The 16,427-nt window shown below is 37.3% G+C and overlaps 2 protein-coding genes and 1 pseudogene across 7 annotated transcripts; 2 read left to right on the forward strand and 1 right to left on the reverse strand.

The window, feature by feature from the left end:
- On the reverse strand, positions 1-717 carry LOC137726976 (protein RALF-like 19 pseudogene; annotated as a pseudogene). Its single transcript, XR_015962268.1, has one exon. The product of XR_015962268.1 is annotated as a protein RALF-like 19 pseudogene (transcript).
- Positions 718-7,316: 6,599 nt separating this feature from the next.
- LOC137726647 (nonsense-mediated mRNA decay factor SMG7-like) lies at positions 7,317-12,155 on the forward strand. Of its 5 annotated transcripts, none has more exons than XM_088693758.1 (6): positions 7,317-7,436; positions 8,161-8,299; positions 8,414-8,995; positions 9,111-9,233; positions 9,344-9,540; positions 9,962-12,155. In XM_088693758.1, exons 2-6 carry the CDS (start codon positions 8,237-8,239, stop codon positions 12,003-12,005), a joined length of 3,009 nt encoding a protein of 1,002 aa, XP_088549884.1. In that variant the 5' UTR covers positions 7,317-7,436; positions 8,161-8,236; the 3' UTR covers positions 12,006-12,155. The 5 variants fall into 5 exon arrangements, with proteins under 5 accessions (XP_088549884.1, XP_068321688.2, XP_088549883.1 ...); XM_068465587.2 differs by having other exon boundaries at positions 7,404-7,520; XM_088693757.1 differs by having other exon boundaries at positions 7,405-7,436; positions 8,188-8,299.
- Positions 12,156-13,258: 1,103 nt separating this feature from the next.
- On the forward strand, positions 13,259-15,873 carry LOC137727030 (uncharacterized). Its single transcript, XM_068465975.2, has 3 exons — positions 13,259-13,455; positions 13,575-13,732; positions 15,155-15,873. The coding sequence occupies exons 1-3, from the start codon at positions 13,375-13,377 to the stop codon at positions 15,273-15,275; spliced, it is 360 nt and encodes a 119-aa protein (XP_068322076.2). The 5' UTR covers positions 13,259-13,374; the 3' UTR covers positions 15,276-15,873.
- The last annotated feature ends 554 nt before the right edge of the window (positions 15,874-16,427 follow it).

The following is a 16,427-nucleotide window of genomic DNA, read 5'->3' on the forward strand; positions in this document are numbered from 1 at the left end:
TTCATCTTAATATTTTTCTTTTAAATTAAAACACCGAAGGAGGAAATTAATTATATAAATCTTACAGGCATAAATGATGATGATGATCATGGTGATGATCGATGAGTGATCCCACTTTCATTCTCTCTTCGCTATATATCCTTGTACGTACGTACCCTTTATGGCCATGTTAATTAACTGGATAGAATCGATCATCGATCAGATTTAGCGTCTGGCGCAGCGGGTGATGTACCGGCAACCGCGCTTGTAAGGGTTCGCCCTCTGCCTTCCTTGGCAGTTGTAGTAAGACCGACCGCGGCGTCCGCATGGAACAGCATTGCGTCTCAGGGCACCATAGCCAATGTACCTCGTGCCGCGGCCTCTGAGTGTCCTACGAGTGCTCTCTGTCTCCATCATCATCTCATTCTCCTCTCCGATCAAGTCGCCGACTTTGCTGTTGGCGCTGTCGAGCAACGACTCATCATCGTGATCGCCGAAGTGGCTGAGAGTCCACGAGGCATCGTGGACCTTAGCCGATGACCTAGCCACCATGGCCAAGACCACCATGAGGGCGATCAGGTAGAGCTTGAATCCCATCGTTGGTGTTTGTTTAATTAGGGGTAGGGTACGTACGTACACAAACAAATTAAAAACACAATTTGTTTGTATGGGGAGAAGAAAAGAGAGGGCTTTATTAATTGGCCTCTGTCTCTGCCCTTCCTGACAGAAGGAAGGAAGGACAATGAAGTATATAGAGGAAAATGTCCAGCTGATTCGTTAGGATAAAAAAAAAGAGGGTCAAATTTAGTTTGTTGGGTTGGTGTTTTTGGTGATTGAACGCATATTTTGGGTGCCCCCTGCCCGTTTCTTTCTCCTCGTTTATCTGTCACATTGTTAATATAGAGAGACAGAATGCTAACATCAGTCGAGCATAGACAAGTGAACGATTTTTCATTTGTCTATGAACGTGATCTCACATTCATTAACGGCTAAAAATGTATCAAATACTCACGCGCGACTGACGGTAACATTTTGTATATAGTTGTAGTTTTTGTGTTGCATGTAAATATTGTTTAAACGTATAGGACAACTGTTTTTGTACCCACCGTTTGCTGTAATTGGAAGATAAATCCAACTTTTTCTCTAAGGTCCTCAATTTTTATGGCTATTTTATGTCGTTGACTGATACGGTTAACCTCTTCTGATTCTATTTTTTATTTATTTATTATCTCTACTAATTAATAAAACACTCATTGTCAACCAAAATCCTATGAAATTATCAGTTTAACCCTCTAATTAAAACATAACATGAATAAGAAATATGGGGCAGAAATGTGATTTCACATAACCAAATTTTGTTGTTTTTTTTTTCAAAGTCTCACCTACATGTAATCCTAACATATCTCTAATTAAAAAAAAAAATTAAAAACTTCCCACATCCACATTCTCTATCACTTTCTTCCTCTCTCCTTCTATTTCAAAAACAAAAATAAAAAATTTTTCCATACACTTTATGTGTGTCCATATGCTAGTTATTATTATTATTTTGCATTTTGACACCTCTTTGTGAAATATGGCACATTGGGTTTGAGCATGAATGTAAGAATGCGCTTATATATACGTAGCCCATATCATAGTTTGTATTCCGTTTTGCACTAGTCCCAATGTATTCACTAGGATTGGCTTAAGATTGGCACGTTTATTAGAGCAGCTTTCACACTGTATGAGTATATCAACTCTGATACTGCATAGAATCAACATTGGTTCAGGTGAGACTAAATTATGAGAAGCCTTACAGATGTTAGAGGTGTTCAACTGATGGTTTGGTCAAACACTTTCACTAGAATTATTCTCAATCAAAAGAATTAAAACTTAATTGCAACGTAACCTTGCATGTTATATGTTACCATTTGTACTTATTTTTCCCGTGACATAGAAGTATATGCCATTTTATATGTTACGAGTAAATTTCTCTCAACGTAAGAAAATAAAATGAGGGGTAAAATTATGGCAATTCCTTCCGAATTGCCAATTACTCACTTGAAGATTTCAAAGGTTTTCAAGCCAAGACATGAGGATCTTGATTTATGATGGGGGTGGAGTCTGGACCCCGTGAAGTAGAGTGCACATCAAAATGGGACAATCCAGAACTTACCAGAAAATTTAATTCTTAATCTTCTCTTTTCAACATTTAATCGCAAAAAAAAAAAAAAAAAAAAAAAAATCATCAAACATTTTAGGTTGAACTTAATGAAAGTAAAATCATAGCTCTTGGCATTGTTTGAAACCATTAATATTCTCATTTTAACATTTTATACTTGGGTTGATTGAACAATTGAACACATTTGTCTTCCCATCGTATCCTCTATTGCTGATGAGCGAGAAATGCTAAAAGGATTGTGTAAACGTATGCAAGAATGCATAAACTTTCGTGTAAAAGTATTTTGCGTCCGGTCAAGTTTTATAGACGATATCTAATAGAAAAAATTGTGACTTTAGATGCGATCTCTATTTATCAACTTTTTTTATTGAAATCTTGTTGACTTTTTTTATTTTTTTATTGAAGTCCTTGAAATTAATGCAATAATGCATTTCTATGCAAGTTATTATAATTTTAAATTAAAATTTGATATTTGTAGTTACTTATATTAATGAGATTTTAAATAAAATCCAAGATTTGTGGGATTAAAAATAGTAAAAAATAAATTATAATTATATAAAAAAGTATAATTTATCTTAATGACATGATTTGTCACTAACATAAATTATATTTAAATAAAACCCATGATTTGTTATTACTTATATTATTGACATTTTACATACAAAAAATTGGTAATTTTCATACGTTACATTTTACATACAAAAAGTTGGTATCTTTTATACAAAAAAAGTGGTACGTTTTATAGAAAAGAATGGTTACATTTTGTATAAAAAAAACAATGGGTATATTTTATATATAAAAAAAACAATTGGTACATTTTAGATTAAAATAAATAAATAGGTCTTACATTAGAAAACGGGTACATTTTACATAAAAAAAGGGTAGTTACAAAAAAAAAAAAAAAAAGGTACGTTTTACTTATAACAAAGTGGTAAATTTTTAAAGATAAATGGGTACATTATTTGTGACATCCCATATCGTCCAGGGGAGTGATCCTTAAATGTATATTCTCATCCCTAAATAGCACGAGGCCTTTTGGGAGCTCACTAGCTTTGGGTTCTGTGGGAACTCCGATGTTAAGCGAGAAGGGGGCTAGAGCAATCCTATAATGGGTGACCCACTGGGAAGTTGCTCGTGAGTTCCCAAAAACAAAACCGTGAGGGAATGGTAAGCCCAAAGCGGACAATATCGTACTACGGTGGTGGAGCGAGCCCGGGAAGTGATCCGTCCCTGGCCGGGATGTGACAATTTGGTATTAGAGCCTAACCCTGGCCGTGGTGTGCCGACGAGGACGTCGGGCCCCTAAGGGGGGTGGATTGTGACATCCCATATTGCCCAGGGGAGTGATCCTTAAATGTATATTTCCATCCCTACCTAGCACGAGGCCTTTTGGGAGCTCACTGGCTTCGGGTTCCGTGGGAACTCCGAAGTTAAGCGAGAAGAGGGTTAAAGCAATCCCATGATGGGTGACCCACTGGGAAGTTGCTCGTGAGTTCCCAAAAACAAAACCGTGAGGGAATGGTAAGCCCAAAACGGACAATATCATGCTACAGTGGTGGAGCGGGCCCGAGAAGTGATCCGTCCCTGACGGGGATGTGACATTATTAGTAAATTATTGGTGCAAATAAAAGGTTTAAAAAATGAGTACAAATAAAAGTTTGAAAAATATGGACATAAAAAGAAATTAATATATGTATACAAACTAAAACTATGACATCCCACATCACCCAGGGGAGTGATTCTTAAATGTATATTCTCATCCCTACCTAACACGAGGCCTTTTGGGAGCTCACTGGCTTCGGGTTCCGTAGGAACTCCGAAGTTAAGTGAGAAGGGAGCTAGAGCAATCCCATGATAGGTGACCCACTGGGAAGTTGCTCGTGAGTTCCCAAAAACAAAACCGTGAGGGGGTGGTCGGGGCCCAAAGCGGACAATATCGTGCTACGGTGGTGGAGTGGGCCCGGGAAGTGATTCGCCCCGGGTCGGGATGTGACAATTTGGTATCAGAGCCTAACCCTGGCCGCGTGTGTGCCGATGAGGACGTCGGGCCCCTAAGGGGGGTGGATTGTGACATCCCACGTCACCCAGGGAAGTGATCCTTATATGTATATTCTCATATCTACCTAGCACGAGGCATTTTGGGAGCTCACTGGCTTCGGGTTCCGTAAGAACTCCGAAGTTAAGCGAGAAGGGGGCTAGAGCAATCCCATGATGGGTGACCCACTGGGAAGTTGCTCGTGAGTTCCCAAAAACAAAACCGTGAGGGAATGGTAAGCCCAAAGTGGACAATATCGTGCTACGGTGGTGGAACGGGCCCGGGAAGTGATTTCCCCCCGGGCGGGGATGTGACAAAAACTGAAAAGAAAATCGGTACAATTTAAAATAAAATAAAAAAGGGTTGCAAATTAAAATGGGTACAAAGTAAAAATAAAAATATACGCTACAAAATTAAGCCATAAATATATGTATCAAATGTAACGTTTCAAACACTAAATAAATATATTTAAAAACAAAGTTTAATTATATTGACATGGAAAATATTTTATTATTGAAATAATTAATGACGTTTATTAAAACCGAGGGACCTTGATGAAAAATTGAAAACGAATAAGATTTTAATCAATGGAGTTGAAAAAAAAAAAGGATGAAAATCTAATTTCCCTTCTTAAAAAAAAAAAAAGAAGAAAAACGATGTATGCACTACCCACACAATGGTTTCATCAATGACTATGAGATCTTCAATCCCACAATTGCTGAATGAAGATCTACATTCATTGCTTCGAGTCCGGATCCTCGGCAGATTCTCTTTGTATAGGAATTCGTGAATCTTGTTCGTTCATCATACATCGTGAGGTTAGAAATTATTTTAAATATTTTTATTTAAAAATAAACATAAATAGTACTTGATAAAAAATGATTGCACGATATACGATAAACGAATACGATTTATGAATCTCGATAATCACCAAAAGGATCCTGAGAGGATCCTGTTGGCATTGCTTCCAAGTGCTGCAGCTCACCAAATTCATATAATGTAAATTGTGTTAAGGTTGAAAATATTGCTCAAAGGGGTCCTAATCAGCAACCTAACAACAACTATTCGTGGACCCGCTTTGATGATGTGGCCATACATTATCCACACTCATCGTATTTTTTTGAGCTATTATAATTACTCCCCTCTAGATTTTTTTGATTTTTCCTTGTTTTTATTCTCCACAGTCAAAGAGGATAATATTAATTAAATTGACGGCTAAGATATCCTTATCACGACGATCTTAACGTCAAAATATGGACTTTCACGTGGGACCAAATAGTCATTTTGCCTTGTGTTCTCCACCATGCGTATATGACCTATTGGTAATGTTTTTAATCCTGAAAACCCACAAAATATAAAGGCTTTTTATATTAGCATTCTATAAAATGTTGAATGCATCAAATTTTAAAATTTAATATTAAATGATTTATTTGTCTTACTATGCAATTACAATTGTGACCTTATTAGGTTTAAAAAAATAAAAAATTTCTAAATACACTCAAAATCACTTTTAACGTATTATTTATCTTCTTCAACTATCAAAACCCTTCTCACCCTCTATTGTTGAACAAAACCCTAACAAATAAAACTACAAAATGTTGATTGAGAAAAATTATTTTCAGCTAATGGAACATGAAATCGATGTTTCGAAAGCTTCACATGAGGTAAGACTTCATATTTTTCATTGTTTTAGTGATTTCGACAACATCGATAATTATTTAATCTTATTTTTGCTGCGTTTTTTAAGTTTCTATGTTCATATTCATCTCTTAGGGATCACAGGGATTACATGAAGAATTAAACATTTAAAATTACCACCAAATATTAAAAACACACGCACATGGATTTTAATTGTGGAATTGAAAACAAACCCATATATGCTTCAAATCCCAACCAGCATCTTTTGTCAAAATTCCAGGCAGCATCTTTTGTCAATCTCATTATTCAAGACTTAGCACTTATGAATCTCATAATTCAAAAGCCATGGCCCCCGAATTGATTGCAGAGTGAGTCAATGACATTTATAATTAAGATGCTTTCTTGCACTATACTACGATGCTTTCTTGCAGATCGATTTGATTCGACCAAAATGTGCACAAGAAAATGAAAACAGCAGGGTTGCTTTGAAATTATTATTGAAAGATGTTCAAATGAATCTAAACATTCTTCAAATCATTCAATTTGAAATCATTCAGCAAACTAAAAGTTTAAATGTTTAGATTTAGTCCATGAAAATTACAAATAAGTGTTATAAGATTTGAGAAATGAGGGGTGTATAGAAAATGTGGGGTGTGAGGGTATTATGGGGAAGTATGTGGGGTGGGGTGTATTAAGATAATTTTTAATTGAAAAAGAAAATGTGGAGTGTATTAAGTATGTGGGGTTCATTCAACAATTTGTGATGTGTTAATATAATAAGCCAATATAAAAGAATAATGTTAGAGAGATTAAATTCTTAGACACAATTTGCAAATTAAATGATATGTCATTAATAGGAATGAGCACGTTTATCAACGTTTAAGTCATAATCCACCTATCAACTTCCATATCATTTAGTTTACAAAATTTTATCTATATATTTAGTCTCCCTAATATTACCCAATATATAAACACCCTTAAATATTACAATTCGAATTAAATATGGTAAACGACATAAATACGTTTGGGCTTGTTGTTTAACAAGTCTCACAAATCTTGCCTTTCCTTGGAATTCATATATTACGGGTCCAAAACAGATATGCCAAATCAAAGCTACGTCAATTCATACAACACGAAAAATCCAGAACATTAATTTTCAGAATACAACAATAACAAATAACCTATTAACACGTGAATTATCAATTCTTCAATTGCTTTTTTTAATAGATCATTGCTTCCTTCTTTTAATTTTATTAGCATTAACATTGCGTCTCACAACAATGTATCATGTTAATGCTAAGAACAAGTTGTCATCCTCTCTGTCTAATCCGATGAAATTGATGCTTGGACACGAATCACATGATGACAAGTCATTTTAATTATTCCCCATTTTCTAACATTGGATAATCAATTATTTTATTACCAACATAGACTAAAGAATTTATTTATTTTTTATTTTTTGGAAACTACGTAGACTAAAGAATTTGGAAAAATGAAAGGACAAATAAAAGCACTTTTGTCTGTTTCACAACTGAAAGACAAATAAGGGAAGACCCCCATGATTCTCTCAAGTCTCCCCTTCCGTTTGTGTGCTTTTCTGCTTGGTGGGTTTCTGCAGCATCAGGTAAGGACTCAAACTTTGGCTGCTGAGTTTATTAACTCTAGAGTTTGTTTATGCTCTCAGGAGGACTTACTTTTAGCTCCCTTGTAAAATTCTCTTCCTTTTCAACATGTTCAGATGAAAAAAAATTGTTTCTTGATGTTGTTTTGCTGAATTTTACTGGGGTTTTTCCTTTCCTCCGTAATTTCTATATTTGTGTTCCATTCGCTGCTTTACTCTGAATTTGATATGGGTTTCTTCTGATTTTTTTTTTTGTATAATTAAATGTATTTATAATCTAATTAACCAATTAAACATGATTAAAGAAGTTGAGGCCCTTGAGGGTAGAGTTTAGGTTTGAAAGACTCTTGCTTTTAGGACAGTTTCCACATTCATTTGTTTGGATGATGATCATTATCTGCTGGGTGGCTAAAACCCTAAAAGTCAATAGCTGCCTACTTTCTTTCCTTTTTCTTTGTGGAATTTTTGATCTTTGAGAAATTTAGTGGATTTCAGCTTCAACTTTTCACTACTTATCATATTAGGAATCCATCCCTCCCTAAATTTCCACGAAATTGGTTAGTGGTTTTCGGTTTCAGTTCAGTTTAGGGTTTTTATTCCCACCTTTAGTTGTCCAATTATGCTCAAGATATCGTTAAAATGCGATTTTCTTCGCAATCTGGTACTGCCTGTGGCAGATGCTCCTCATACTTTGTTTTTGCACTAATTTATGATGTTTTCTAACAGATGAGTTATGCCATAAGCATATTGCAGCTTGCACAAAGGAGATAAAGAACACCTGAAGAAGTTTTTCCAGTTAAACATGAAGGCGAATTCACCTTTGCCCCTCAAGGATCAGAGAGAAAGACAGAAGTTTTTGATTGAGGTAAATTCTGCAGCTACATTTGGTACCGCTTAATACTAACTCAAAGATCTCAGATAATTGTTGTACAATTTTTCTTTGCGAGTCTCGAAAATGTTGAAACGTTTGTCATCTCAGGTTGCAATCAAAGAAAACCAGTTGTGGGGTATGGTCCATTCCAAAGGTCTTTTGAACTCTGAGGTTCAGGACTTGTACCGCAAAGTGCGATCTAGTTATGAGAATCTCATACTGAGTGATTGTGAGCAGTTGGACCTTCAAGACATCGAGTATTCTTTGTGGAAGCTTCACTACAAGCATATTGATGAGTTTCGCAAAAGAATAAAGGGAAGTTCAGTGAATGCAGAAAGCAAAAATAAGGTGGTGCTACGAAATGATATTCATATAGAAGGGTTTAAAGTCTTTCTATCCGAAGCAATTGAATTTTACCAGAATGTGACTGTGAAATTAGGAAAATGTAAGAGTCTCCCAGAAGAGTCCGTGATAAATAGAAAGGAAGGCGACCTTACTTTTGCAGAACAGGAAAAGATGCAGAAGTGCCAGTTTTTGTGCCATCGCTTCTTGGTATGTCTTGGGGATCTGGCTAGGTACAGAGAACAATATGAAAAGCCTGATGTGCAAACCCGAAATTGGTCAGTTGCGGCCACTCACTACTTGGAAGCGGCAGCAACTTGGTCAGATAGTGGAAACCCCCACAATCAGGTAGATTACTACTTCCCTGATGGTTACTATTACAAGAACTAAATTTCTTTATGATATATGCATGTGTTATCTTGAACAATACTGACTTGAAAGTTACATGTGAGTTTGTTTGCAGTTGGCTGTATTGGCAATATATATTGGTGATGAATTACTCGCTTTGTACCATTGTATAAGAAGTTTAGCTGTTAAAGAACCTTTCCCTGACGCCCAAGATAACCTCATTCTACTGTTTGAAAGGGTAAAATTGGACAAATTACAAGAACATCTATTGTTTTTAGTCATTATATTCATATTATCTTCTGATACTCATACTTGGGCGGTTCTCATTTGCTCCTTACAATCTTGCAGAGCAGGTCATCTCATGTATATTCTCTTTCAAGCGAGGTCCGCTTTAATTTCTTAAACCCATCTGAAAGAAGCGGTGGTCAGACTATTTCACAGTCGAGCGATGATAATATGGTGAAAGCTGAGAATGTTTGCTTCATGGATACAAAGTTATGGTCTCTTATCATTGGAACGCTAAGTTTCTTTCACGTTAAATCAAGGTACTCACTTAACCACTATGGAGTGATGCTACATTTAGCTGTTGAATTTAGGTGGTGCATCTTATGTTGAATTGTGACTGTCCACATTTTGTTGTTACAATGCTACTTTATCTATCCTTAAATAATCTCTTAACTTGTCATGTACTTCTATTCGGTTTCCCAATCCGTAGCAGCTAAGATTGTAAAAGCGAATAGATTTTTAACTTGAGCTTACATTGTTACTTAGTTAAGTTGTTAACTTGCTTCACATTGCTTGAGCGAAGTGATGTTTCGATGAAGATTGTAATCGAGGCCATGTAATGTTGAATCATTGAATCTATTTGCATTTGATCTATGCTCGTTTTTCCAATTCTTCATTTATGTATCAGATTCTATGTTGTTTGAGTTCTGATGTTCTCTGCGGAACTTTTTATGTGAGCAGTGTAGATGAATTCCCCTGTGCTTTTGCATCTACTATGCGAGAGTTGGATGCACTGATTGCACTAGATGATACAGAGCTAAAAGCCACATTGGAGTCATATCAACGTATGGATTCGGTTAGAAGAGGCCCATTTCGAGCACTCCAAGTTGTTTCTGTACTAATCTTTACCGTACAGAATCTAATCAAGACCCCTGAAATAAAAGAATCAACAGACAAAATTGACATCCAGCAAAAAGAGCTGACACAGTTGGCACTGAATGCAGCATTCATTTTCATGGGGCGCTTTGTTGAAAGATGTTCAGAGGCTGGTCCAGTCGAGACTTGCCCCCTTCTACCAGCTGTGCTTGTTTTTGTGGAGTGGCTAGTCGTCGTGCTGAGTGGAGCAGAAACGTATGGGGTCGATGAAAAAAGCAGAAGTGCGATGTCTTACTTTTTTGGTGCATTTGTTGATCTTCTGAAGCGATTCAACCTCAGCGAGGATGAGGCCAAGTGTCCAGAAGGTACTCCTTTGTGGGAAGACTATGAGCTGAGGGGATTTGCTCCGGTAGCTTGTGTTCATGCATCACTAGATTTCTTGTACAATCGGGAACATATAGACAATTATGACAGCGGAATTGATTGTCGTGCTCAGAGAATCATCAAGGCTGCAATGAAAATTGCAGACAGATCAACTGGTTCTCAAAAGTGGATTGTCTATGACAAATCTCAAAGAAAATTTTCCAAAGCCGATATGGCAGAGTCAAATGAATATGCTGACGGGAAAGAACTAGGAGGACTTGAGTCCAAGAATTCTGATGGTAAACTGAAAGTGCCTAGTCAGCATATCCCCGAAGCGCTGAAAAAATGCGAGAAACAGATGATTGGGGAAAACCCAAGTTCGACCAGACAATCTGTTGACACGGAAGAGGAAGAAGTTATTCTCTTCAGGCCTCTTACAAGACATAACTCAGCACCACTCAAGATTTCCTCTCCTTTAAAGGATCCTAACTCTACGAAAGATATGGCAGATCAAAGTGTACCTTCTGATGAGTGCTTGCGCCGTGCCACATCACTTCTTATAGCGCAAAACAAGGCAAAGACTGATCCTTTATCTTCTCATGCCAACATCGCTAATTTTTGGCGCAACATGCCATTTAATCAGCAGGAGCCTTCTGTGAAGGAACAGCCACCAATAACCGCGGGGCCTCCCTCTCTTAATGCTTGGGTCCTGGACGGAGGAAATTTGAACAGTAATAAGGACAAAAGCACAAGCGGTATTAGTAAATGTGGCTCGAGATTGAGCCCCATTGAGGAAATAGCTTCGGAATTTGTGGATGTTCTGTCCATCAGTGAAAATGAATATTCTATCGGCAGTCACGAAATTTCGAGCACTCAATCCTCTTCCTCTACTTATACAACTCCTCTGCCTTCTGCTCCTTTGTTGCCAGATGACGCTGTTTGGTTTAATGGTGGAACCGAATCTAGTTTCATCGACTGCAAAAGCTCCGCAGGGATCAGCATGACCGACAATCTCTGTGACGCTGACGTGACACATTCACAGGCAGGCAGCTATGCAAACTGGACTGCAACTCAAGGGCTACCAGATTATAGTTCCGGCATTCCAAATTTTGTGGATAAGTACCCGCCTTGGCATCAAATGACATCATCTGAATGGCTGCGTCAGTACAGAGAAAGTCTCAACCTTGGCCATAATGCTTGGCCAAATTCTCTTTATCCGCCCAGGAACCTCGGAAACTTGTCCGATTATGATGCTACCAGGTTAAATCATTTCAACCGATGGGGACATCACATGGCTTCTAATCCGCCAATGTGTACAAACAACCCTCCGCCATTGGTTCCTCCTTTTCCTCTAGATTATGGTGATGCAGATGGGCAAAGAAGGGAGAAGCTTCTTCCTGGCTATCAAAGAACAAGCCCTTACGGGTGTGGCGCTGTGAGGGATGTAAGAAACGAGCAGCGGCCGCTTCTGCAGTACCTTAAGGAGTTAGAAAGGAAAGTGCAGCATGATCCCACTTTCAGAGGTCCTAGTTATTTGGACAATTGAGATATATTTCACATGTAGAGTTGATAGTCGCAAAACATGCACGTCATTGTCTGCATTTTTGTATATATGTAAGCAGATGAAGTTGTGAAATCCTGCAGTCCACAATGTGATGAATTGTGAAAATGCATGTCTTATATGTTGTATCGCTAATTGGACTTGAGCCGATAGATCGATGCCTAAGCAAAGAGCCTGCATACACATACAAACCAAATGGTAGTGCCATTAACATGGTGTCACATTTTCTAACCCGAGCATCATTACGCATAAGAACCTGCCTATGAAAGCAGAACAACAGCGGTAAATGGCTTTTAATACCCTCAAGGCTGAGAAGTTGAAGGAGAAATCCCCCGAGCAAGCTGGGGCACGGCAAAGCTCATTGCAGCATGCAACCCTACATAAGTTCGATACGACCGAAATTGCCCCAATTCTTCATCGTATTGAACAAGACCGAAATTAATGTATTGACGTATTTTTACCGTACATAAGTTTTAATCAAAATTGCTCAGTTTTTATCATTTTTGGAGATCGTCTTACAAAAATTCCATCAAATTGCATGTCACTAAAAAAAAAGTTTTTTGAAAATATGTCACTAAAAATAAATTTCCAATTGTAACAAGTGTGAGTTAGAAAATCCCTTAATCAGGAGTGAGGTTCTAAGGATGCATCCAAGTAAAAGAGAAATTTTTCAATGTACTGAGAATACGGCCCAATACACTAAATGTTATAATACAATTTATTGTAAATTTTTTTTGTATGTTTTAACTAGTATTGAGCCGTGCGCTTTACATACGAAAAATCTCTCCATGTAAAGGTCAAAATTCAAACTTTCAAAGCAAAGAAAAATCCAGTACAAAAATAAATAAATAAAGAACAATACTTGGTTACTCAAAGATGAGTAAGAACACCTACTCAAAACTCTTTATGTTTTAATCACAGAACTTCGTGTTTATGATCAGAACGGTTCATACTATGAATCACACTTTGCAAAAAATAAATTAAAACTAAGATCGTTTAGTCAATCTATTGTAGTAAATACATAGGTGGTTCATAATGCTTTTACCAATACTGTTCATTTGTTTTTAAACAATTTGATTACTAAATGATTTTAGTTTTAACTTATTTTTTGTTTTTGTAGGATGATTTATAATATAAACGATTCTGATTATAAACATGAAGTTTTATAAATTAAGAACGAACAATTTTGAAATTTTTTGAATGGAAGTTCCTATAGCTAAATATTGTTAGTAAATAAAATGTTCTCCTCCACCCTCCGGTTAACTACCAGTCAAGTCACTGCTCCAGCTTTCCCACACCTCCCCTGCACTCAGAACCTCTCCGCTCGCCAATCGCAGATCCTAACCGCCGCACGATGGCCAAAAAGCAACCAGAACCCGAACAAATTTCGCCGGCGAACGCAGTCTTTCTCGGCGCTCTAGCTCCCGGCGTTAACGTACGCACACTTTCCCCCTGCTTTCTGTATTTCCTACGATTACGAACAGTTCTTGCCAAAAATCAAAAGGGTTAATCGAAATTTTGCTTCTTTATTTTTTGGGTGATTGAATTTTGCAGGGTCCGACATGGACGACGCTGAGATTTGCGTTTGTGATGCTGGGTGTGTGCCTTGCTGTGATGCTGGGTTTGGCATTCTCTTCCAGTGACTCTTGGTTGGTGTTTCACGTTGCGTTCCTCGTACTCATCACTGCGACCCTCTTCCTGCTTCTTAGCTGGTAAGTTCATTGAATTTGTATCTCCAGTAAAATACTCACAATTTGTTTTCCCCTTGTAAAGTTTTGCAGTTCGGTAAATCTGGATGTGGGTTTTTGTGTGTGGTTTCTCTTTTGATTAATTTTTATGTTTTTCTGGATCAATATGTTATGTATTTTGATTAATTTATTGCCTTTGTGTTATTGGATATGTAATGGAATTAGTATTTGTTGTTGATAACTGTTTGAAAGGGTACAACACAGTTTTGACTCGAAATCACTTTTAGTCACCGTGATTTCAATTTTACCGTCAGCGTACTTGTGCTCGTTATGCTTTAAGTCCAATTGTTAGCTTATGTGTATGCATATAGCTCACATTACAACCTATTCTTTCTCTTTGATGAGTTGTGCTGCTGGTTGAACATATTTTAGTTACTTTGTGAATACCCCAGCAATGGATTTGTGCTCGTTGATCGGTCAACTGCGAATAAACAATAGTGGTTACCATGTTATGTTATTAGATTGCGCATTGCGCTCGTTGATTTGGAGGCATAGTTAGTAATTTAGTTGTAATACACCGAGGGGAAAAGCTTGCTTGATGTATGGGCTGGTACTCTCTCATATCTTTAGCCTTTACAGTTTACACTTGCAATATCATTAACCTACGTCTATTTATAAGAATTTTAGTAGTCATTACCATGGATTGGGGCTGGCTGAATACCCCACCTATTGTCTGTTCACGATTATGTGTTTTCTAATATATGCAGATACATATGTTGTATCTTTGTTGTTGGATGAAGAAAATATAGCAGTGTGTGAAAATGTGAATGAAATGTTGTCTATGGAGTAGATTCTAGCTTGTCCAACCTTTTGTCTACCTGAGCCCGGCGCTTAAATTTCAATGGTTCTGAACAACCGGCAGAAAGATTGTTGTGAGGGAGGTTTGAGACGACTAAATTATAATTTTGGAGCATGGGGTGTGAACCATGGGAACTTGTTATACATATCCCTGTGGAATTAGCGGAAAAGCTAAGGGTACTCTGATCAACAATAACAGTGTTATTTGTCGTTTCAAAGTGAGCACAGGGATAAATCTTGCAGACATTGCTTTTATCAATTGTACAACCTACGACTGATTTGATATATGACTTATTTAATCTGGAAGGTGGAGATACATTCAGCCTTGCAAGTTGGCTATTGCCAGTGTTTGGGTGTTTCATTCTGTTTATGACTAACCTCAACTGTTTAAGCAAATTAGCCATTGATGGAAAGCTTCTAATTACGTGAATTTAGACAGTAGAAGAAAGAGATAAGAAAACCCGAGTGATTCTTGATTTTGTCATTTTTGTTGAAATGCATTGGTGCGGAGGATAAAATTTGCACAAATAGCTGAAATTTATTATTTCATGACTCCTTGATGATTTGTGGATTGATTTTATGCTGCAGGTTTCTTGCACAGACTGGTTTGGTTTCTGTTGAACATCAAATCCGTGAGATAGGCTTAGTGCCAAATGATCAACAGGAGAGTAGAGAAGGTGTCGTGAAAAACGCGGAGAAATCCCTTTAAAAGGGCAACTTATACTTCAATTAAAGACAATTACATTTGTGATACAATCCTTTTGAGAGGCATAAGAAGACAACAAGAAGGTTGTCAAAACAGCAAGCAGGTTGCTGTAGAGTTCTGCACTGTTTCATGAGAAACATCGACGAGAAGAGTCGCATCTTTCAGTCAGTCTGGGCCTCTTTCTCCTTGTGTTTGCTCCTTTTGGGTTTGATGAAGCAGAAACACGAGCAACACGGGAACTGAAGCAAAAACTTCATCTCTCTGACGGTGTGGGGATCAGATTGTCCGGAGGTGTGGGATCAGATTGTCTGGAGATTGGTATATATACCGTACTCCGGCGTTGGCTTTCCTTTATTCCTATAAAGATGCTTTTCCTTTTCTTTCTGTTCTTATTTTTTCAAGATGCCTAGCTTTGCTTCTCCATTTGTGTCATCATTGCCCTTTGGTGTATTATGCTTCTGGTATTCTCCTTGCAATTTCTTCCTTGTGTGAGGAAAGGAAAGAATATGTGAGGCATATAAGCAACGAATGGAAACAAATTATAGTGGAATTTAATGAAGTAGGTTGATCTTTCTGGTGGCTTCTTGGAGAAAGTCATGCATACAGCGACGTGATGTTACGTTTTTACCAGTATTTACTAGAAGATCTATTTTCTCTCTCATTTTTTTTATTTTTTTTTAAGTAGAATAAAATAAAATTTCACCGAGTTATTTTCCAAGTGTTGAGCCCACTGAAGGAGCCTGCTAAACACCTTGAGTGTAACTCGAAGGGTGCATTTTTGCTCATCACTCCTGAAGTGGTGGTAATGCTCATCACTCTAATTTTGCACTACACAGATTTCGAAATTTAAACTTATCTAAGTGTAATAAATAAGATGGTGAACATAAATATTCCCCAACTCGAGCTTAGGCATTGAGCGTGGAGAAGAAGCACCTTTCCCACCAGGCCACAATGTTTGGTGGTAGAAGATATCCATTTTATTGCTTTAATGTGGCATCCTATTCTAGTCTTTTCATTTTGTATTTTATACAAACGATATTTTACACTAAATTAAATTATGTGAAAAAAAATATCAAATGGTGATCGAATGTTGTTTATGAGATTTGAATTTAGAACCGTTTTTGTCAAGACCTAACCTAATTGTCATATGGGCAT

This window comes from Pyrus communis, chromosome 5, assembly GCF_041283825.1.
Source record: "Pyrus communis isolate YQ-2024b chromosome 5, ASM4128382v1, whole genome shotgun sequence".
In the NCBI taxonomy this organism is placed as follows: Eukaryota; Viridiplantae; Streptophyta; class Magnoliopsida; order Rosales; family Rosaceae; genus Pyrus; species Pyrus communis.

What these genes read in the sequence shown, in the direction of transcription:
- LOC137727030 (XM_068465975.2), top strand. Translation starts at nt 13,375, where the DNA reads ATGGCCAAAAAGCAACCAGAACCCGAACAAATTTCGCCGGCGAACGCA. An exon ending in CTCTAGCTCCCGGCGTTAAC is followed by an intron (nt 13,456 to 13,574) that starts GTACGCACACTT and finishes TGAATTTTGCAG; the next exon opens with GGTCCGACATGGACGACGCT. An exon ending in CTCTTCCTGCTTCTTAGCTG is followed by an intron (nt 13,733 to 15,154) that starts GTAAGTTCATTG and finishes TTTATGCTGCAG; the next exon opens with GTTTCTTGCACAGACTGGTT.
- LOC137726647 (XM_088693758.1), top strand. Translation starts at nt 8,237, where the DNA reads ATGAAGGCGAATTCACCTTTGCCCCTCAAGGATCAGAGAGAAAGACAG. An exon ending in GACAGAAGTTTTTGATTGAG is followed by an intron (nt 8,300 to 8,413) that starts GTAAATTCTGCA and finishes TTGTCATCTCAG; the next exon opens with GTTGCAATCAAAGAAAACCA. An exon ending in TTCTTTCACGTTAAATCAAG is followed by an intron (nt 9,541 to 9,961) that starts GTACTCACTTAA and finishes TTATGTGAGCAG; the next exon opens with TGTAGATGAATTCCCCTGTG.